The sequence below is a fragment of the Pimephales promelas genome, chromosome 17, assembly GCF_988280905.1.
Source record: "Pimephales promelas chromosome 17, fPimPro1.hap1.1, whole genome shotgun sequence".
Classification (NCBI taxonomy): domain Eukaryota; kingdom Metazoa; phylum Chordata; class Actinopteri; order Cypriniformes; family Leuciscidae; genus Pimephales; species Pimephales promelas.
In genome coordinates this window covers 7,224,914-7,244,215 of record NC_142785.1, presented here as the reverse complement: position 1 = coordinate 7,244,215, position 19,302 = coordinate 7,224,914, and the positions used below count along the sequence as shown (strand labels likewise).

The 19,302-nt window shown below is 36.8% G+C and overlaps 1 protein-coding gene across 5 annotated transcripts in view; it reads left to right on the top strand.

Moving 5' to 3' along the window:
• Positions 1 to 18,258, top strand: part of grid2ipb (glutamate receptor, ionotropic, delta 2 (Grid2) interacting protein, b) — a 47,234-nt gene extending 28,976 nt beyond the window's left edge. For 3 of the 5 annotated variants that reach the window (XM_089121839.1, XM_089121837.1, XM_089121841.1), the window contains 15 exons: positions 326 to 477; positions 566 to 691; positions 3,023 to 3,105; positions 3,204 to 3,348; positions 5,094 to 5,407; positions 6,256 to 7,026; positions 7,112 to 7,199; positions 8,202 to 8,291; positions 9,891 to 10,087; positions 10,174 to 10,329; positions 10,484 to 10,570; positions 10,662 to 10,791; positions 11,292 to 11,410; positions 11,508 to 11,672; positions 17,160 to 18,258. In XM_089121839.1, coding sequence (XP_088977965.1) covers positions 326 to 477; positions 566 to 691; positions 3,023 to 3,105; positions 3,204 to 3,348; positions 5,094 to 5,407; positions 6,256 to 7,026; positions 7,112 to 7,199; positions 8,202 to 8,291; positions 9,891 to 10,087; positions 10,174 to 10,329; positions 10,484 to 10,570; positions 10,662 to 10,791; positions 11,292 to 11,410; positions 11,508 to 11,672; positions 17,160 to 17,231 — 2,695 coding nt within the window. In that variant the 3' untranslated portion in view covers positions 17,232 to 18,258. The remainder of the gene's footprint in view (positions 1 to 325; positions 478 to 565; positions 692 to 3,022; positions 3,106 to 3,203; positions 3,349 to 5,093; positions 5,408 to 6,255; positions 7,027 to 7,111; positions 7,200 to 8,201; positions 8,292 to 9,890; positions 10,088 to 10,173; positions 10,330 to 10,483; positions 10,571 to 10,661; positions 10,792 to 11,291; positions 11,411 to 11,507; positions 11,673 to 17,159) is intronic. The other 2 variants (XM_089121838.1, XM_089121840.1) reach the window with 2 other exon arrangements.
• The last annotated feature ends 1,044 nt before the right edge of the window (positions 18,259 to 19,302 follow it).

The following is a 19,302-nucleotide window of genomic DNA, read 5'->3' as shown; positions in this document are numbered from 1 at the left end:
ATACAATGAGAAATGTGTTAACCAATTCTAGACAACATAGCTAATTGACATTCGTAGACTGTAACCGTCTTTCCGTATGATTACAAATGTCACAGCACGCTTTTCCCACAACGAGGGATTTTCTGCATCTTGGCAGCAGCAAGGCAAATGTGAGAAGCATTCAAAAATAGCTTCAGCCTCGAGCATAAATAGATAGGCCTACTCATAATCAGAAACAATCTGTGGGTTCTTCCAAATTTAATAAATAACGCTCGCTGGTGCGACTGCTTGCTGAGAGAGCAGACCAATTATTTCTAAAATGGCTCCCTCTGTTGCATGTAAACAGGAATGTGGACACACTCATTGTAGATGTGTTCCCTGTGCTGGACACTCCTGCCAAGCAGCTGATTTGGCAGTTTATATACCAGCTGCTGACCTATGAGGAACAGGAACACTGCAAGAGCAAGATCGCCCGCTTCCTGGGCTTCAAAAGTGCAGGTAAGCTGTGAGTCCGCGGTGTGAATGTCAGCCCTCTAGTGGCTTTCTATCCTGAATGTATTGTAATTGTTCATGTGTATTACTGCAGAACCAGAGTTGGGTCCAGAAACACACAAACGAAGCAGCTCCATGCGAGTGTCAGGTACCTCCCACAAAAACAATGTGAGAGAGAGAAGCTCAGATGACTGCATTATCGGCACTCACCTTGGAATGGGTATGTCGTTTTCCACTTGTCAGTGTGCTGGTTTTTGATTGATAAGCAGGGTGCAAAATGAACCTTTTCCACACTAAATATCAAATTATATACATAGAAGTATCTTATGCTCACTGTATGTTAGAGCCAGACCGATATATCAGCAGACCGATATATCAGCAGACCGATATATCGGTAGGCCGATATTATCGGCTGATATTAGGCATTTTCCAAACTATCGGTATCGGCAGTTATAATGGCCGATAAATGAATATTTTAAAAATAAAATAAAAACGGACGAAACACGCTTGGACCATGTCATGAGTGTTGGAGTTGTATAGTTTGTCTACCAGAGGGCACTCTACACCATCCCTGTTAGCCAAAACTCGTTGAGTCGGTCACGAGACATACATTGCTTGAATAACTATTAAAAGAACATCTGCATCAGTTCTCTTAACTATGTCCAGTTTTGGTGCTGTTAAATAATCCGAGAGTGAAGCGGAATTAGCTAGTAATAGTAACGTTACGTTGTTACAGTGTAGTTGACTGACTGTCCTTTTAACTTTTGACAATGTGACTGTAGTATTTCTTTAATAGCGCGTGACAGTTATAGCAATGAGACGTATCATCTCTCCTTGGCCTGTTATATTGAAAATGTATGTTTTACAATTTGCAGTATGACATTATCCATTGCTAAATTATGGCTCATCATAGACTAGCTAGCTAACAACAAAGCTATCTAATGCCACTATCATCAGTCTATTCTGTTGTGACTAGAGCCAAACCGATATATCGGCAGGCCGATATTATCGGCCGATATTAGGCATTTTCTAAAATATCGGTATCGGCAGTTATAATGGCTGATAAATGAATGTTTCAAAAATAAAATAAAATCGGACCAATCACGCTTCAACCATGTCATGAGTGTTGGAGTTGTATAGTTTGTCCACCAGAGGGCACTCTACACCATCCCTGTTGGCAACACTCGTGTATAATGAGCCACACATCCTGCAACCTGCGGATCCAGCCAGAGTCGGGCAGAGAGAACCAGTTATGCATTATCATATTAATTTAGTTAAAACTCATAATTAACTACAAATGTTAGGGAAATCTGTTAATATTTTGTTGCGCGTTTCTGAAATAAAAAATAATAATAATATCGGCCGATATATCGGAGTATCGGATTTTAAAATCAACAAATATTTGTATCAGTATCGGCCTTCAAAATCCTTTATCGGTCAGGCTCTAGTTGTGACAATAGAAACAATTTTTTTTTTTTAAATGCATTCTCATATTATTTTAGTTAAAACTCATAAATAACTACAAATAACTAATGTTAGGGAAATCTGTTAATATTTTGTTGCGCATTTCTGAAAAAATAAATAAATAAAAAATATCGGCAGATATATCGGAATATCGGATTTTAAAACCAACAAATATTTGTATCGGTATCGGCCTACAAAATCCTTTATCGGTCAGGCTCTACTGTATGTGTTTATGCAAGGATGCATTTATTTGATCAAAACATACTGTGATAATAATATATTGACATGTTATTACAAAGTTTAAAATGTAATTTTTTTACTGTGATGGCAAAGCTTTAAGCAGTCATTACTCTTCAGTGTCACATGATCCTTCAGAAATCATTCTAATATGCTGATTTGGTGCTTTCTTATTATCATCAATGTTGAACACAGTTGTGATGCTTAATATTTTTGTGGAAACCATGACACATACGTATATTAAGGATTATTTGATAAATAGATTTATTTGAAAAATCTTTTGGTCAATTTAATGCATCTTTGCTGAATAAAAGCGTTCATTTCTCTCAAAAACTTCTTACCTCAACCTTTTGAATGATTTTGATTTAATTGGAATTATTTAGATTTTCCCCTTGCACACATAAGCTAGTCTCAATCCCTCTATGAAACTACATGTCACAAAAAATAAATAAAATAAAACTGACATTTCAGTTACTCGCCAAAATCAGTTTTAACCCTCATTTGATGATTGGTCATTTTGGATCCTGCTGATAATATGATATAACTAATATAGTTTATATAGAATACTGTATCTGCTATGCATCGCTTCATTTTAACATTTGTTCAGCAATAGCCATGCCATTCTGTCACTCTTGTGGGATAAACAAGCAGTCAGAACTCCTCTCAGTCATGTTTATGATTCATCTGCATCTATTAAGACCGCTATAAACCGCTTGCAAGCGCTGTGCGCCCCTCCTCCTCCAGAGCTACTGCTAAAGCTCACTGCCCTCAGTCTCTTTTTAGCTCCTAAAGGGCACACAGCTTTCAGTGCACATGCTCTGTTTCTGGACTGGCTCTCTCTGTGTCTCAGGAACATTCACTGACCCTGTGACTCCTGAGGAAAGACAGTGTGGGGATGGGACTTCCTTCCCAGAGTCCCCAGATCTCGACCACGTGGGTACCATTTACTGCTCATCCACAATTCATTGCACGGTCATCACTGCTATTATGAAATCATGCCTAGTTTCATCTAACCACGCCCCAACCTGTAGATGTCAGGAGTGTACACGGAGCTTGGGAACGTCTATCCCGGGAAGAGCAACCAATCTCTCCAGAGTCACTCCTCACCCAGGGCTGTCGGCATGGGCCACGCTGAGAACAATACATACACTTTGTCTTTCTCGCATAATAACGCAGGTATTCTGAGCTTACTCTGACATCCACAGTTGTCACATGGTGCCTCAGATAAAGACAAGCAGCCATGATTATGATGACAGACATCATGATATTGGCTGCGTAGGACCTGTGTGGCCATTTGACACTAAATGTGCTTGCTTATGTTGATAATTTAGGATTTTAACATGGGGGTTTTCAAACTTAAAGGGTAACTAAACCCCTGGTCAGAGCCTGACTCCACCCACTGGCAATATTTGAAAAATGCTGAAAAAGTGGCCAGCGGAGATATAGGGGACGAAATAGATGCTAAATCACTCTATCCTGATCGTTTTCAATACTCGCAATTTCAACTCCTGACTCGCTACAGTGGTTTTGACGAAACAAGCTGTTTTTATACTGCCAAAGGGCATAGCTCGTACTAAGAGTGTTATGAGTGTTATGTTTTTACACCATATATTGTAGAAATAAAACACTTTATACACAAATGTCAAAAAAGTTACTCGAATCAATGACTGGTATTAATAAAGATCCATTCTTACAGATCATTAACCAAAAAAAAAGTTGGTTTAGGGTTTAGTTACTCTTTAAAGTTAAAGTTTTAAAGCTTTTTTAATAAATATAATTCCTGTATAATTTCTTTAATTTTATTATTGTTTTTCTCTGCTTTATTAAGATTAGATGGTTGTTATTAACTGTAATTATATTATTTTTAGTGACAATATATTTTAACAGTGAGAAACACATTTTTTGGAATATTATAAGTTGGCAGAAAAAAAACGGATTAGGGTAAATATTTATCGTGAACATTATTATACATTTTTTATAAACATTTTTGAATTTTTGGTTGCGTCCGGAATCGCATATGAGTAGGTACTATATTTAAATAAGAACGTACTTCACAACCGTTAAAAAAGTATGACCAGGATGTACTACGTGCGCCATGTTGTTGTCGCATGACATACGCTGTCACAACTTTAAAATTTAAAGAGCCCATTCCAGTGACAGCACCAACTTCGCGCTGTTTTTAGTGCTGCTTTCTCTTTTCATCTGCGTTTTTACTTCGTCCGAGCTGACAATCAAGAGGAGGTGTCGGTCAGCTGCTCAGAGATCACGCCTTTTGCTGAATTTCTCTAATAACATTTATTTACCTAATAAATTCACACACACAAAACCCCTATGAACAATGACAGATGTTGATTTTTGGCAAGGAAAAAGCCAATTATTTTCTTGTCTACTAACGTTACAGCCGGTTTCCGCCATTTTCAAATATACAGTATGTCCATCATATGCGCACTTCAGAATCTCGCAGGAAATAGTAGGTCGTCCTGGTACTTTTCGTCGACTGTTTTTCGAATTCTATGATTTCGGACATACTCGCGTACTGTTTTTCGTATACTATATAGGGAAGTATTCGATTTCAGATGCAGCTTTTCTCTTCTGAGTTATACTCTAGTTCTAGCATTAAACAATTAAAAAAAGTAAAAAAATAAATAAAAATAATAATACGTAAAAAAAAAATCCAGGTAATATTGTAATGCAGTAGTTGTTTTGCCTAAGTATAATGACAATATAAAAGATGGTTACAAGTTCAAGTTCCTTACAAGTAGGGCCGTGGAATCAACAAGTTTGAAAATCCCTAATTTAATGTATGCATGTTTTAGTTCTTAGTTTTTTGTCAATTGGAAACTTTTTAGAACATTTAGTAATATCTCTCATAGCATTCCTGTGTATTATAAATGTTCATCATGATTTCGTTCATTTTGCAGGGAGCCGTAAGTCAGGCCTCTCTCTTTCATGGACTGAACCCTTTCCTGGCTCTCAGTATGATCCTTACCAGCAGACTGTCCCTTCTCCAGACAGTGTGGAGTCTAATCCTTATGTTAGTTTGGATAGTCCCCCTGTCTCCCCCCTGCCTTCTGATGAACCTAGTCCCCTGCCCCAGCGTAGGAAGCTCTTCACCTTCTCACGCCCACCTCGCAGTCGAGACACAGACAAGTTCCTGGATGCTCTGAGCGAGCAGTTGGGCCACCGGGTCAATATCGTGGATGATTTTAAGGGAGGAGAGAATGACTATGAGGAGGTTAGTGTCAGACACAGAAAGAGTTTACTATTCATCAGCTAACTTAATGTCGCCAAAATATATGGAAATTATTATACACAAAATTCTCTTTATTTTTTTGTCCAATGTAGATACAGCTGTTCACGTCTTATTATTTTTGAAATTTTATTAATTTATTTTATTTTATTATTTTATTCTTTTGTTCTATGTAGGTGTAGCTGGTCACATTTCATTTTTTATTTTTTTTATTTTTTGAACTATGTAGAGACAGCTGTTCACGTCTTATTATTTTTTTATTGTATTAATTTATTTTATTTTATAATTTAAATCTTTTGTTTTATGTAGGTGTAGCTGGTCACATTTCATATTAATTAATTTTTTTTATTATTATTTTTTATTATTTAATTTTTTTTTTGTTCTATGTAGGTGTAGCTGGTCACATTTCATATTATTTTATTTTTTATTTTATTTTATTATTTAATTTTTTTGTTCTATGTAGGTGTAGCTGGTCACATTTCATATTATTTTATTTTTTTATTTTATTTTATTATTTAAATATTTTGTTCTATGTAGGTGTAGCTGGTCACATTTCAAATTATTTTATTTTTATTATTATCATTTATTTTGAAATCAAGGCTCACAATCGCTCCCCGGGCACCGCAGTGAACTATTTAATTTTATTTTATTTTATAAAATAAAATAAATAATAAATAATAATTTATTATTATTATTATTATTATTTAAATCTCTTGTCCTATGTAGGGTTACATTTCATTTTTTATTTTTTTCTATTGTTTTTGGAACAGCATTATATACATTTATGGACCATGTTGTTTTTTAAGCCCTAATTGTCTTTGTGACTCTGTCAGATGAGTTTCCAGGACGAACAGGAGGTGAACATGCCTCATGAGTTAAGCAGTGCCAGCAGTGAAGATAACAGCTGCAGTGATGATTCCACCTCCGTCACCTATTCCTCAGGCTCTGACCACATCCCCCCTCCCCCCCGGAGTCCTCCGCCCCCGCCACCACCTCTCCAGTTCACCGACCCGCCCTCGCCCCTCCCCCTTACCCCAGAGCACTTGCCCCAACCACCTCCAGCCTTCCAGCACCACCCGATAATTGTCCCGCCCCCACCACCACCTCGCCCCTTCCTCACTAACCGCCCCTTGTTACACAAAGTGCTGCCCACCAGTGAGGAGCTCAGGGCTCAGCGCAGCCATGTCCGACACTCCACTCCCCAGCCCGGCGCTCAGTCTGTTCTCAAGCTGCACCAACCAAAGGCTCATCCCATCCTACAATCATCCCCGCACACCTCCCCTCAACCCCCAATTGCAAGCGCACAGCACACTCACCTACGACATCACACCCAGTCCATCTACCAGAGCCAGCAGACCTCTGCTCCCAGAAACTCCCCGAGCCTGACCAAACAAAAGAGCCTCCATTCCCAACATTCCCAGCAAAGCTTTGAAAGCACACTCTCAAGCAAGGTACCCCCACCACCGCCACCTCCTCTACCCCCACCTTGTGATCCTCCACCTTTGCCCAAATCCAGTCCAAAAGCCTCTGACAACAACCACATGAGCGTGAAAAGACTGCGCTGGGAGCAGGTGGAGAACTCTGAAGGAACTATCTGGGGACAGGTTGGTAGTGATGCATAACAACCACAGTGCACATCAGAATTGAATGTTTATGATGCATTACTGAGTGGATATGTCTGTTTGTTAGCTTGGAGATGATCCAGACTATCATAAACTCAGTGACATGGTCAAATACCTGGATCTGGATGTGTACTTCGGCACACAGAGGAATTCCAGTAAGGTTTCTTTTTTTTTCTTTTTTATATCCGGCTCAATGTGATATTGCATGTGCATATCATCATCCCATGTCATGCAGTGCTGTGAAAAAGTGTTTGCCCCGACTGTTTCTTTGTGTTTTTACACTGAATGTCATCAGATCGTCAATCAAAATCTTTGAATGTTTAAAAGTTGTCTTTATGAACAAAAACAACAACAAAAATATTTTAGTGTGTAAGAATACAAAAGTTTTGGGTCTGTAAGAATTTTTAAATGTTTTTGAAATAAGACTTTAATGCTCAATAAAAATTTAAAAATAAAAATGTAATATACTTTAAAATGTAATTTATTCCTTTGATGTCAAGGTCAACTCGGGAATCGCTATTTATTATTATAAATTATATTTTAATATAATATCAACATATTATTGTCAATGTTGAAAGTGGAAACAGTGATACATTTGATGAATAGAAAGTTCAAAAGAAAATTTTTTTAGAAATATAAATCGTTTGTAACATTATAAATATATTTACTGTCACTTTTGATCAATTTATAGTATCCTTGCTAAATAAAAGTATTTATTTTAAAAAACGAAGCAGCCCAAAACCCAAACTTTTAAATGGTTTTGAATGGTAGATATACAGAATCATCATGTATGATGATTTAATAATATAAGAAAAAATTGTACTACCATAATAAAATTCAACCACATAAAATGTGCAGAAATTCAGGGGTGGGCAAAAACTTTTATAAAGAATGAATATGTAACATCTCATCAGTCTGTATATTGCTGTCTTCATCCACTTTGTAGCTTTTCATTTTGCTGCTAAAAATGAACTCAATTACTTTGTCTATTTTTGTACTTTTCAGCTCATCTCTCATGGAGAGCTATGTCTCTCAGATCCCATCATTCCCATCCAGTTATTGGCATCTCACAGCCTCTTTCCATTCTCATAACCATATATTGTTTCCACTACTGGTGCAAGGAGAGCACATCCTTACATTGTCATTAAATGTGTCAGTCTCTCTTCCAGAGCCCACTTTCCTGCCCGAGAACTTTAAAAAGAAAGACGTGGTTGAGATTCTCTCCCATAAAAAGGCCTACAACGCTTGTGAGTATACGTAGGGTTGTGTTGGAGTGCAATCATCTAGATTGAGCTCTGGGTTGAGTCAGGTTTGATGTCTCGTGTGACGTAAATGTGTAGGAGTAGGTTAAAGAGGTGCTGTAGGTATTTGCTGCTGTAGCAACTGTGTGGACAATTTTCCCATTGAGAAGGTAAAGAATCCATGTCTTATGGGTAACACTTTACTTGAAGGGGTGTGCATAAGACTAACATGACACCTTCATAATCATGACATGACATATGCATGTCTATGATAACTTTCATTAAGTGTCTTTCGCTCAATAATGACATTTTGAATGCAAATATGACATTGTTTGAGATGTCTTTGTCATGACGACTTGACATTACTAAGACGACACAACCCGTCATAAACATGACATAGTAGATTAATTATCAAACTTAAGAAACCACCAAGCTTTATTGGTTAACATTACATTAAACTGTCAGGTGGTTGGTGTTGACATTGGCTGTCATGAAGCCATTATAACTTTTTAATGACAAATTCAATTAGTACCACTGTAGTTGAGGTCACGAAAAATATTCATGACACAGTTATAATGGCCTCATGACAGCCAATGTCAACGCCAACCACACGACAGTTTAACTTAATTTTATGTCAAGTTGTCATGACAAAGACTCTGACAGGTTATGATGTATGGTTTATGTCAAGGTGTTATAAAGACATCTTAAACAATGTCATATTTCCATTCAAAATGTCATTATTGAGCGAAAGACACTTAATGACAGTTGTCATAAACATGCATAAACCCTATTTCATATTCACATATGTCATTTCATGGTTATGAAGGTGTCATGCCAGCCTTATGCACACCCCTTCAAGTAAAGTCTTACCGTCTTATTAAAGGCTTAGTTCTCCCAAAAATTATCCCATAATTTACTCACCCTCAAGCCATCCTACAGTAGTTGTAATCTATAGGACTTTCTTCTTTCAACCGGACTTATATTAAAACATTTCTTGTCTCATCTAAGCTTTATAATGGGAATGAATGGTACCTTCGATTTTGAAGCCCAAAAAAGCGCATCCATTCATAAAAAAAAAATATTTAATGCGGCTCCAGGGTGTTAATAAAGGCCTTCTGAAGCAAAACAATGGGTTTTTGTAAGAAAAATTTCCATATTTACAACTTGGCTTATATCACTGGGTCAGAGGTCACTCTACACCGGAACTAGACTCACATACAGCCGTGACCAGAAGCCAGTGATTATAGTTTATAAAGTTATAAATATGTATATTTTTTTTTAACTAAAACGCATCACTTCACTTTAGAAGCCCTTCAATAACCTCCCAGAGCCATGTGGAGCACATTTATTATGGATGTAACTCCCATTTTTTTGGCTGAAAGAAGAAAGTCATATACACCTAGGATGGCTTGAGGGTGAGTAAATGATGCAACAATTTTCATTTTTGGGTGAACTGACCCTTTAAAGGGTACCTATTATGGATTTTTGAAAATTGCCCTTCATGTAGTGTTTAACATAGATCTAAGTGAACGAAAACATCCTGCAAAGTTTTAAACATGAAAGTTCATCGTATACAAAGTTATTGTCTCTGGCTGCCCTGTTCAGCTATCCTCATAGCACATCTGAAGCTGTCCCCGAAAGAACTGCGGGAAATCCTCGTGACCATGAGCACCGAGCGCCTGGAACCCGCACACATTAAACAACTGCTGCTCTACGCTCCTGATGACGAGGAGGTCAAACAGTTTCAGCATTACGATAAGGACCCCGCCAAGCTCAGTGAGCCCGACCAGTTCGTCCTACAGGTGCTTTTCCCTGAAACCAAGGCTGTTTTTCCTGAGTTCTGTAATTAATCTAAATAATAATTGATTCTTATGGGCTTGTTCTACAGATGCTACTAGTTCCCGAGTATAAAACCAGACTCAGGAGTCTTCTTTTTAAGACCACTGTGCAGGAGAAAACTGAAGAAATGAGAGCCGCATACGAATGCATATACAAAGCCTCATTAGAGCTCAAAAACAGCAAGAGGTTGGCCAAGATCCTGGAGGTAAAACACTTATTTCAGCAGATATGCCACTAACAATAAAGTGTTAAATCCTGGATCTTATGCAAAGGAGTTGATGTTTCTGGGCCATTCATTTTTAAACATTTCCTATCTTGATTATAAATATTAACATACCTACAAAATGCACTGTTTTTAGTTTGTTTTAGCAATGGGAAATTATCTCAATAATGGTCAGCCCAAGACGAATAAAACAACAGGATTCAAAATTAATTTTCTTACTGAGGTATGTTTGTCTTATTAAACATTGTTCATAATATAAATACATATATTACATATACATTTCTCCTAATTATGAATTGAAATTTACCCCCCAGCTAAACACAACTAAAACAGTTGATGGAAAGTCGACCTTCCTCCATATTCTTGCCAAATCACTATGCCAACACTTCCCAGAACTCCTCGGCTTCTCCAGGGACCTCATAACAGTGCCATTAGCTGCCAAAGGTAAGCTGACAGTACAATTTCCTTTTATATTTTTGTATATACACTGCTGTTCAAAACTTTGGGGCTGTTAAAATTTGTAAAGGGGACTTATTATGCCTTTGACTTTCAAGAAACCAGTTTGAAATGACTTGGGCGCTGTGGTGCGTTATTCTTCTGGAAGTAGGCACTTAAATGACCTTTCTTCCCAATTATGATACTCAATTTGAACTTCAGCATAGTGTCTTTCTTGACCATGTCTACATGCCCAAAATACATCAAGTTGCTTTAAATGTTGAAAACAGTTGTGCTACTTAATATTTCTGTGGAAACCATGGTACATATTTTCAGGATAGAAGAAAATGATTCATTTCTTTACACACACACACACACACTTACTGACCCCACATTTTGAATGGTAGTGTATTTTTCTCTTTTGCTGTTGGATCAACCAGAAATGCAAAAATAATATTTGCTAAATGTATTGATGAATGATTGATGTTCACACGTTTGCTGAAATGCAGTAAATCAGAGGACCGTTACTGCTGATCTCAGTGACCTTCACTCCACCATCCAGGACATAAGAACTTCCTGTGTAAAAATCCCAGCTACTTCAGAGGATCGCTTTGCAGCGGTTATGAGTGTATCCACCAATCAATAGCATTTTTATAAGCACATAAGTTATTCTGTGAAAATATATCTATATGTTGCAATGTATCAGCCCTTGACCCTGATATTAGAGCTTCCTGGAAAACTGTCATCCAGCTGTGCAATCCCTAGACTCCTTGCAGCAAAGAGCAATGGATGAGTTTCATAAAGTGGCCTCCTACTTTGGAGAAGACAGTAAGGCCACAAACACAGAAACCTTCTTTGGCATCTTTGCTGAGTTTATCTCCAAATTCGAGGTGAGTTATTTTAAATATTTCTGTAACACTTTACAATAAGGTCCTATTAGTGATACTGTAGGGCTGGGTATCGAGTTCGATACTTTTTCGGTACTGACCGAATTGCTTCGATACTACCGAGTATCGAAACATGTCTTGTTTTTCGATACCAAATTTTGATACTTAAGGGGTTAATCTAGTCAACGTCAGTGAACGTCACGTGACAAGGTAATTGCTGCCGAGACCGGCAACACAATAACTCTGATAAGGCACTTAAAAGCGCACAGAATACACTCCATCTTCAACTGCAAGGACTGGAGCATGTCACAAATGAACCGAAACTCAGCGTATAGGATACTTGACACACAGACATGAAATATAGGCCTAAAGACGGTTAAAATGTGTCTACTTTTAAACTAAACAATTAGAAATAAATCGTTTGTAATCCATATAGGCGTGCGTGCGTGTTCACTACTGCAGGAATGACGAGTCAACATCGCCATATTCATCTTTGCAGCCAACACACTTAGTAAACACGTTTATTAATAAAAAATTAAAATATCTCCTTGCTATTTTATCCCGACACATAATCATTAGGCTACTTTCGCCAGTGTTTTACGGCAAGCTTTATGTGTGCTGAGTGTATCCCGCATCCCAGTAGCCTATATTTAATTCAATTCACATTTATTTGTATAGCATTTTTCACAAGACATATCGTTTTAAAGCAGCTTTACTGAAAATGCCTGTCTCTAAATGTTCAATTAATTTTCATTCAGTTTCATTGTTAAACAACATTAGGTTAAGGCAGAAACAATGAGTTAATGTTGTTAAATGATTGGGAAACATTTAGCATTGGTGCTTTTTTACAGAATCAAAATATGAGTGTAAAAATGTCAACAAACTTAAAAAAAAGAATTAGGTATTATTAATAATAATAATACATTTTATTTATTTGGCACCTTTCTGGACACTCAAGGTCGCCTTACATTGTTAAAACGGATTTACTAAAATTGGTATCGAAAAAAGTATCTTTTAGGAACCGGTATTGAAGTCAAGGTATCGTATCGGTATTATTTATCAACTTTGTCACGATACCCAGCCCTAATTATTAACATTTGTTAATGCAGTGGTTTCCAACACTGCACATTTAAGAGGCTGTTCACACAACACTGTTTTCAACTAAAAATGGAAAATTTTTCATGCGTTTTGGCCGTTCAGTTACACGCCAACCGGGTTTTGGGGGACAGAAGACGCAAACATTTGAAAACGGGTTTCAAAGTTTTACGTTTTTTAAAAAACGATACCATTATCGTCATCATATAAACTACAATAACACGAATTTGTGAAAACAGTGATGGCACATATTTGTGTTTAGTATATATACAGTATGAGCACAGTTTTTCTTTACAAAGCCAACTACTGGCCTGTCATTTATAATACAGCGTATTTAATAGTTTTTGCGTATCCGTGTGAACAGTGATCATTTAACAACATTGTCGTCTGAACGCGAAAAAGCAAAGGAAAAACGTTTCTGTTATTAGTAGATCATTGTCATGTAAAAGCACATGTAGATGTCTCCCTTATCAAACACACCAGATTCAACTCATCAGCTTGTTACTAAAGGCTCTCAGATGTGTGTCAGATAAGAGAGACATCAGAAATGTGGTTGGAACACTTGGGTTATTGCATTAGCTAACATTATCTGTTACACTTTACTTAAAGTATAAATGATGCATTATTATATGTTACGCCTTTAGAAAGTCATTTTTGATGTTACAAGGAATCTGCAAATATGCATTTTAACTTGGTTTCTATTATTTATGAAAACATGTAACGCATTATAACGTACATTATGAATACCTTTATAATGCATTATGCAGTAAATAAAGGCTTTACATAAAGGGTTACCACATTATCTAACAATGTGCAATACATTTATAACAGTATTTATTCATCTTTGTGAACAATCAGGTAATTGTTTGTTGGTTCATGTTAGCTCGTGGCCATTAAATAACATTACCAGATACAACTTTTGATTTTAAAAATGTATTACGGTAGTAAATGTTATAATTAACAGTAATTAAGATTAATAAATGCTTTAGAAGTATTTTTCATTTCATTGTTAGTTCATAACTAATGTAGTTACCGGTAACTCATTTTAACAAATGGAACCTTATATACAGTCATGTGAAAAAGAAAGTACACCCTTTTGAATTCTATGGTTTAAGTATCAGGAGGACATAATATAAAATTATCTAGTTTTAAGGTTTTAAAATTAGGTAAATATAAACCTCAGATGAAGAACTACACGTGATATTTATACCGTGTCATGGTTTATTTAACAAAAACTATGCCAAAATGGAGAAGCTATTTGTGACAAACTAAGTACATCCTTTCTGTTTCTATAGGAATTTAGACGGTAAATTGCAGTCAGGCGCTGCAAATCAAATGACTTTGATTTGATCGTTAGCAAGGGTACCAACTCTATAAAAGCAGACGTTTTGGCAGTTTGCGGGTACAGAGCATTCAAGAGTGTGTTAACACAATGACAAGGAGGAAAGACATCAGAAATTATCTTAGAGAAGACATTGTTGCTGCCCATCAATCTGAAAAGGGTTACAAGGCTACAATCTGAAGTCCAAGATTATTCAAAAGTGGAAAACATTCAAGTTGCCAATCTTCCCAAGAGTGGACGTCCCAGCCAATTCACCTTAAAGGGTTAGTTCACCCAAAAATGAAAATTAAGTCATTAATTACTCACCCCCATTCTGTTCCAACCCCGTAAGACCTTCGATCATCTTCGGAACACAAATAAAGATATTTTTGATTGAATCTGAGAGCTGGATCACTCTTCCATTGGCTTCCTAAAGGACTGGCTCTTGACGGCCCATAAAGTCATTAAAGAAAATGTTTAAATGTTCCATGTGCCTACAGCGGCTCAATTATAAGTTTATCAAGCGACAAGACTACTTTTTACATAAATAAAACATAAATAACGGCTTTATTCGACTATTCCATTACTTCCTTATGGACGCATGCGCGAGAACTGAGACGAGGACGTTCTCCTTCGACTTGTTACCGGCTGCTCACCGCTTAGGAGTTTTACCGCCCCCTACCGTATAAGATGATGTGCTGATATCGCTGGAAGTGCAAAACTTTCTGTTTACAAGCAGAGGAAGATGCGCGCTGTACATACGCTTTTCAATTACCGTATTTTCCGCACTACAAGGTGCACTTAAAAGCCTTTAATCTTCTCAAAAAACGACCGTGTTCCTTATAATCCGGAGCGCCTTATATATGGATCATCATTTTATACGGTAGGGGGCGGTAAAACTCCTAAGCGGTGAGCAGCCGGTAACAAGAAGTAGACAAATGAGAACGTCCTCGTCTCAGTTCTCGCGCCTGCGCCCATAAGGAAGTAATAGAATAGTCGAATAAAGCCGTTATTTATGTTTTTTCCGCACAAAAAGTAGTCTCGTCGCTTGATAAACTTATAATTGAGCCGCTGTAGGCACATAGAATATTTAAACATTTTCTTTAATGACTTTATGGGCCGTCAAGAGCCAGTCCCTTAGGCAGTCTATGTAGGACTGATCTAGCTCTCAGATTCAATCAAAAATATCTTTATTTGTGTTCCGAAGATGAACGAAGGTCTTACGGGGTTGGAACAGCATGGGGGTGAGTAATTAATGACTTAATTTTCATTTTTGGGTGAACTAACCCTTTAAGGCCAGACCGTGTACTGCAAAAAACCCAAGAGATACACCTCAGCCTCTACAGGCCTCAGTTAGCGTGTTAAATGTTATAGTTCATGACAGTATAACTAGAAAAAGTGTGGCTTGTTTGGAAGGGTTGTCAGGAGAAAGCCTCTTCTCTCTATAAAGAACATGGCAGCACGGCTTAGGTTTGCGAAGTTGCATCTAAACAAACCACAAGATTTCTGGAACAATGAATCTCATGCATTCACTTATAATTGTGTTCTCTATGCGTATTTATACACACATAAAACGAAAAACGCCTAATTCAAAACATGTTAGAACCTCTTCTAGAGTATTCTAAATGAGTGGCCGCATGCGTGAGGTAAGTCATTTACATAAAACACACCAAACCATGTCCATTTCACCCTTTTCTTTCATCACACTCAGCAAACATGGCACTCTCTTAAAGGGATAGTTCACTTTGAAATTAATTTTTGATATGTTTTAGCTTACCTCAAGGGCATCCAAGATGTAGGTGACTTTGTTTCCACAGTATTTTCAATTTTGACATTTTTCAGTCAAACCGTTGTTGTCTATCAGTCATACACTGGAGGCTAAGGGGGTCCACCAAAAAGCATCCACAGAGAAGTCAAAATTAAACATGATTCAATGACTCGTAAATGTAAGTACACATTGATGGCCTAAGACACGAAACGAGCGGTTTTTGTGAGAAAATAGTTTTTACCTCGTGTAATCACAGTGACGTCCAAGTGATCTGAATCAGTTGTGCAATGTCCAACTGAACCGAACTGAATCAGTTCAATGTTACGCCGGGAGTGATCGCTTGCGTGTGACGTCACTCAATATTTACACTGAGATTTTGGAAGTTTTACCTTTTACTAAACATATTTAGATATACCGAAATCATCTTCCATTGCGGTTTCCTGTATATCTAAATATGTTTAGTGAAAAGTAAAACTTCCGAAATCTCTGTATAAACAAAGAGTGACGTAGGCGCGCAAGCGATCACTTCCGCCCCATGCGCAGACCGAAGCGTCCGTACCGTCAGAACATTTTGTCATGGCTATGATTACAAGAGGTAAAAACGATATAAATACTGTTCGTTTTCTCACACAAAACGCTCGTTTCGTGTCTTGGGCCATCAATGTGTACTTACATTTATGAGTCATTAAATCATGTTTAATTTGGACTTCTCTGTGCATGCATTTTGGTGGACCCCCTTAGCCTCCAGTGTATGACTGATAGACAACAACGGTTTGACTGAAAAATGTCAAAATTGAAAATACTGTGGAAACAAAGACACCGACATCTTGGATGCTTTTGAGGTAAGCTAAAACAAATCAAAAATTTATTTCAAAGTAAACTATCCCTTTAAGAGAGCTGTGCATAAGCAGATGCCCACAAACCTTAATGAACTGAGGTGAAGAAGAATGGGACAAAATTCCTCCACAACGATGTGAGAGACTGATAACGTCATACAGAAAACGATTAGTTCAAGTTATTGCTCAAGTTAATCATATCTTAGGGTGTACTTAGTTTTTCACACATGGCTTCTCCATTTTGGCTTTATTTTTGTTAAATAAATAATGACACGGTGTGAATATGTCATGTTGTTATTCATCTGAGGTTGTATTTGCCTAATTTTAAGACCTGCAACAGACCAGATGATTTTTAGTACAGTATGTCCTGACTCCTGATCCGTAAAACCAAAGAATTCAAAAGGGTGTACTTTCTTTTTCATAGTGATAGTTGAGCTCAAACGAGAGTTTGTTGTGTTTGTCTTCAATAGAGAGCACTGAGTGAGACACAAGGAACTGAAAACCCCAGAAGCCCCCGAATAGCCTCGCCGTTGGCCTGGTGAAGGCAACAGCATCTGCCGTCTCTAACCCAGAATGCCCATGTGCCAATAAACACACAGAGAACTTGATAGAGTGGAAGGACAAACCTTACTTTAAAATGTCTTGGATGAATTAAAAATATCTTTAGAATGAAGAATATATATATTTTATACAGAACTTCAGCTTGTTTATTGAGAAAGTATATTAATATAGCTTAATTATTAATGATTTGCTGCTTAGAATGTAACGGGAACATAAACACTTCATTTGGAGAGAACTGATGGTATATTTTTGGTACCGAGGTGAATGAATGTTTACTCACCCTCCAGCCAAATGTATTTTAACACACAAAAGAAGTTTCGAATGAGATTTCAATTCTTGACTGTATTAGCGTTTTATTTTTTTAACTACCACAGCCGAGCAAGAGTGCACACCCTTCCCTAAAACTAGTTTCCAAATCTGTATCGCAAGACTAGTTGTACAGTTGATCGGTGGTTCCATCTCGTTTGAGAATCTGTGGTAGATTTTGCATCATGAAAAGATGACGATAAAGCATCACATTATTAAATGGCAGAAGGATACACAAACCAACTGCTATTTTAACATGAGTATGTAGCTTGTCTGACTTTTTTAGGTATTATTGTTCAAGGTAACATAATGCATTTCTTCCTGATGCCTTCTGTTCTGAACAAACGCATGATCTTCCTTATTGGCCGTCTTTGTGTATTTTTCTTTGTCGGAACCTTCGTTATTTCTCTAAATCAAAGACCATAGATGAGGAGAAAACTCAATTTGCATTTGCATGTAGCAAAGTATTTATATTTATGTATTGTATTAACGTTTTGATTGTTTCTGTATCAATTTGTTATATCGAACTTGTTTTATCAAATTAATTAGTTGTAAATTAATATTTGTGTACAAACTGTTGGCGTGACTACCTAGTGTTTTCCTGAGCAGTTCTATATCGGCTTCAACGTCAACAGGCCACATGCTGCTGCGTTTTATTGAGATGTCAAATTTGTTTTGCCTGAATAAATGCGCTTTTGCGAACATTAATCTCTGTGTATTTTTTTACAGTAACTGTTTTAATGGAGCTGTGGAATCTCTGAGTTATGCTTTGATTTTTTTTTTATTTTTTTACCTCAAATCATTGTACATGCAGGAAGGAATTAATATTATTTTTGAAAAATATTTGCCAATACTATACTGATAATTATCGCAGTAATTTCCTGTTATTGGCATTATTCTTCAGGGTAGACGCTCTTTATTTTTCCACATATGATAATGAGGCTATAAAGAGGCCCTGTTGTTAGGTTGTACTGTTGATTGCCTGAATAAATAATGGGAAAATTCTTAAAATTATATATATATTTTTTTTTTTAACAATTGCTTTATTGTTATAATTAACCACAGTTTTACATTTGAATTAAAGGTGTAACTTCAACTGTATCTACTCCATAACCGCATCTATGAACGTCGTCATAACGTCCTTGTTACCAGGCAACGCTCTAAGTGCTTCAAATACCAAAGATCTTAGATATGCATCTATATAAATAACCCTGTCATCATACAGATTATGGAGGATACATGAAAATGACTGATAATAAACCTCTGCCAGCCTCTTCAAGACCCTCAAACCCTTTAATCATACATGAACACACACAAATCCTATATGGCCAAATTCTTTTAGAATGTTGGAATGAGATCTTGTTTAGATCAGGTCCTTTACATAATCTAAGGTGCAGAAACATCTGAATAAAGAGAAAAGCCAAATGTAACAAACACAAGGTCTATAGACACTGTAAAGTATTTTCATGACAACTAAAATATTATTTTATCACAACTTTTTTCTTTTGTCAGATCAACTCAATTCATGTGGTTCTTAAGATAATATTTTGAGTTTCTGTTAATTAAACAAAATCAATTAACTAAACTAAATGGTATTAACTAAAACATTTTATTTTAAAATTCAGTAATTACTCACTCATGTTTTTCCAACCCCTTAAGACTTTCATTCATCTCCGGAACACAAATTGCTGGCTCACTCTATTTAAACTATTAAATATGACTATTTAAACATTGTTAAATGTGTCA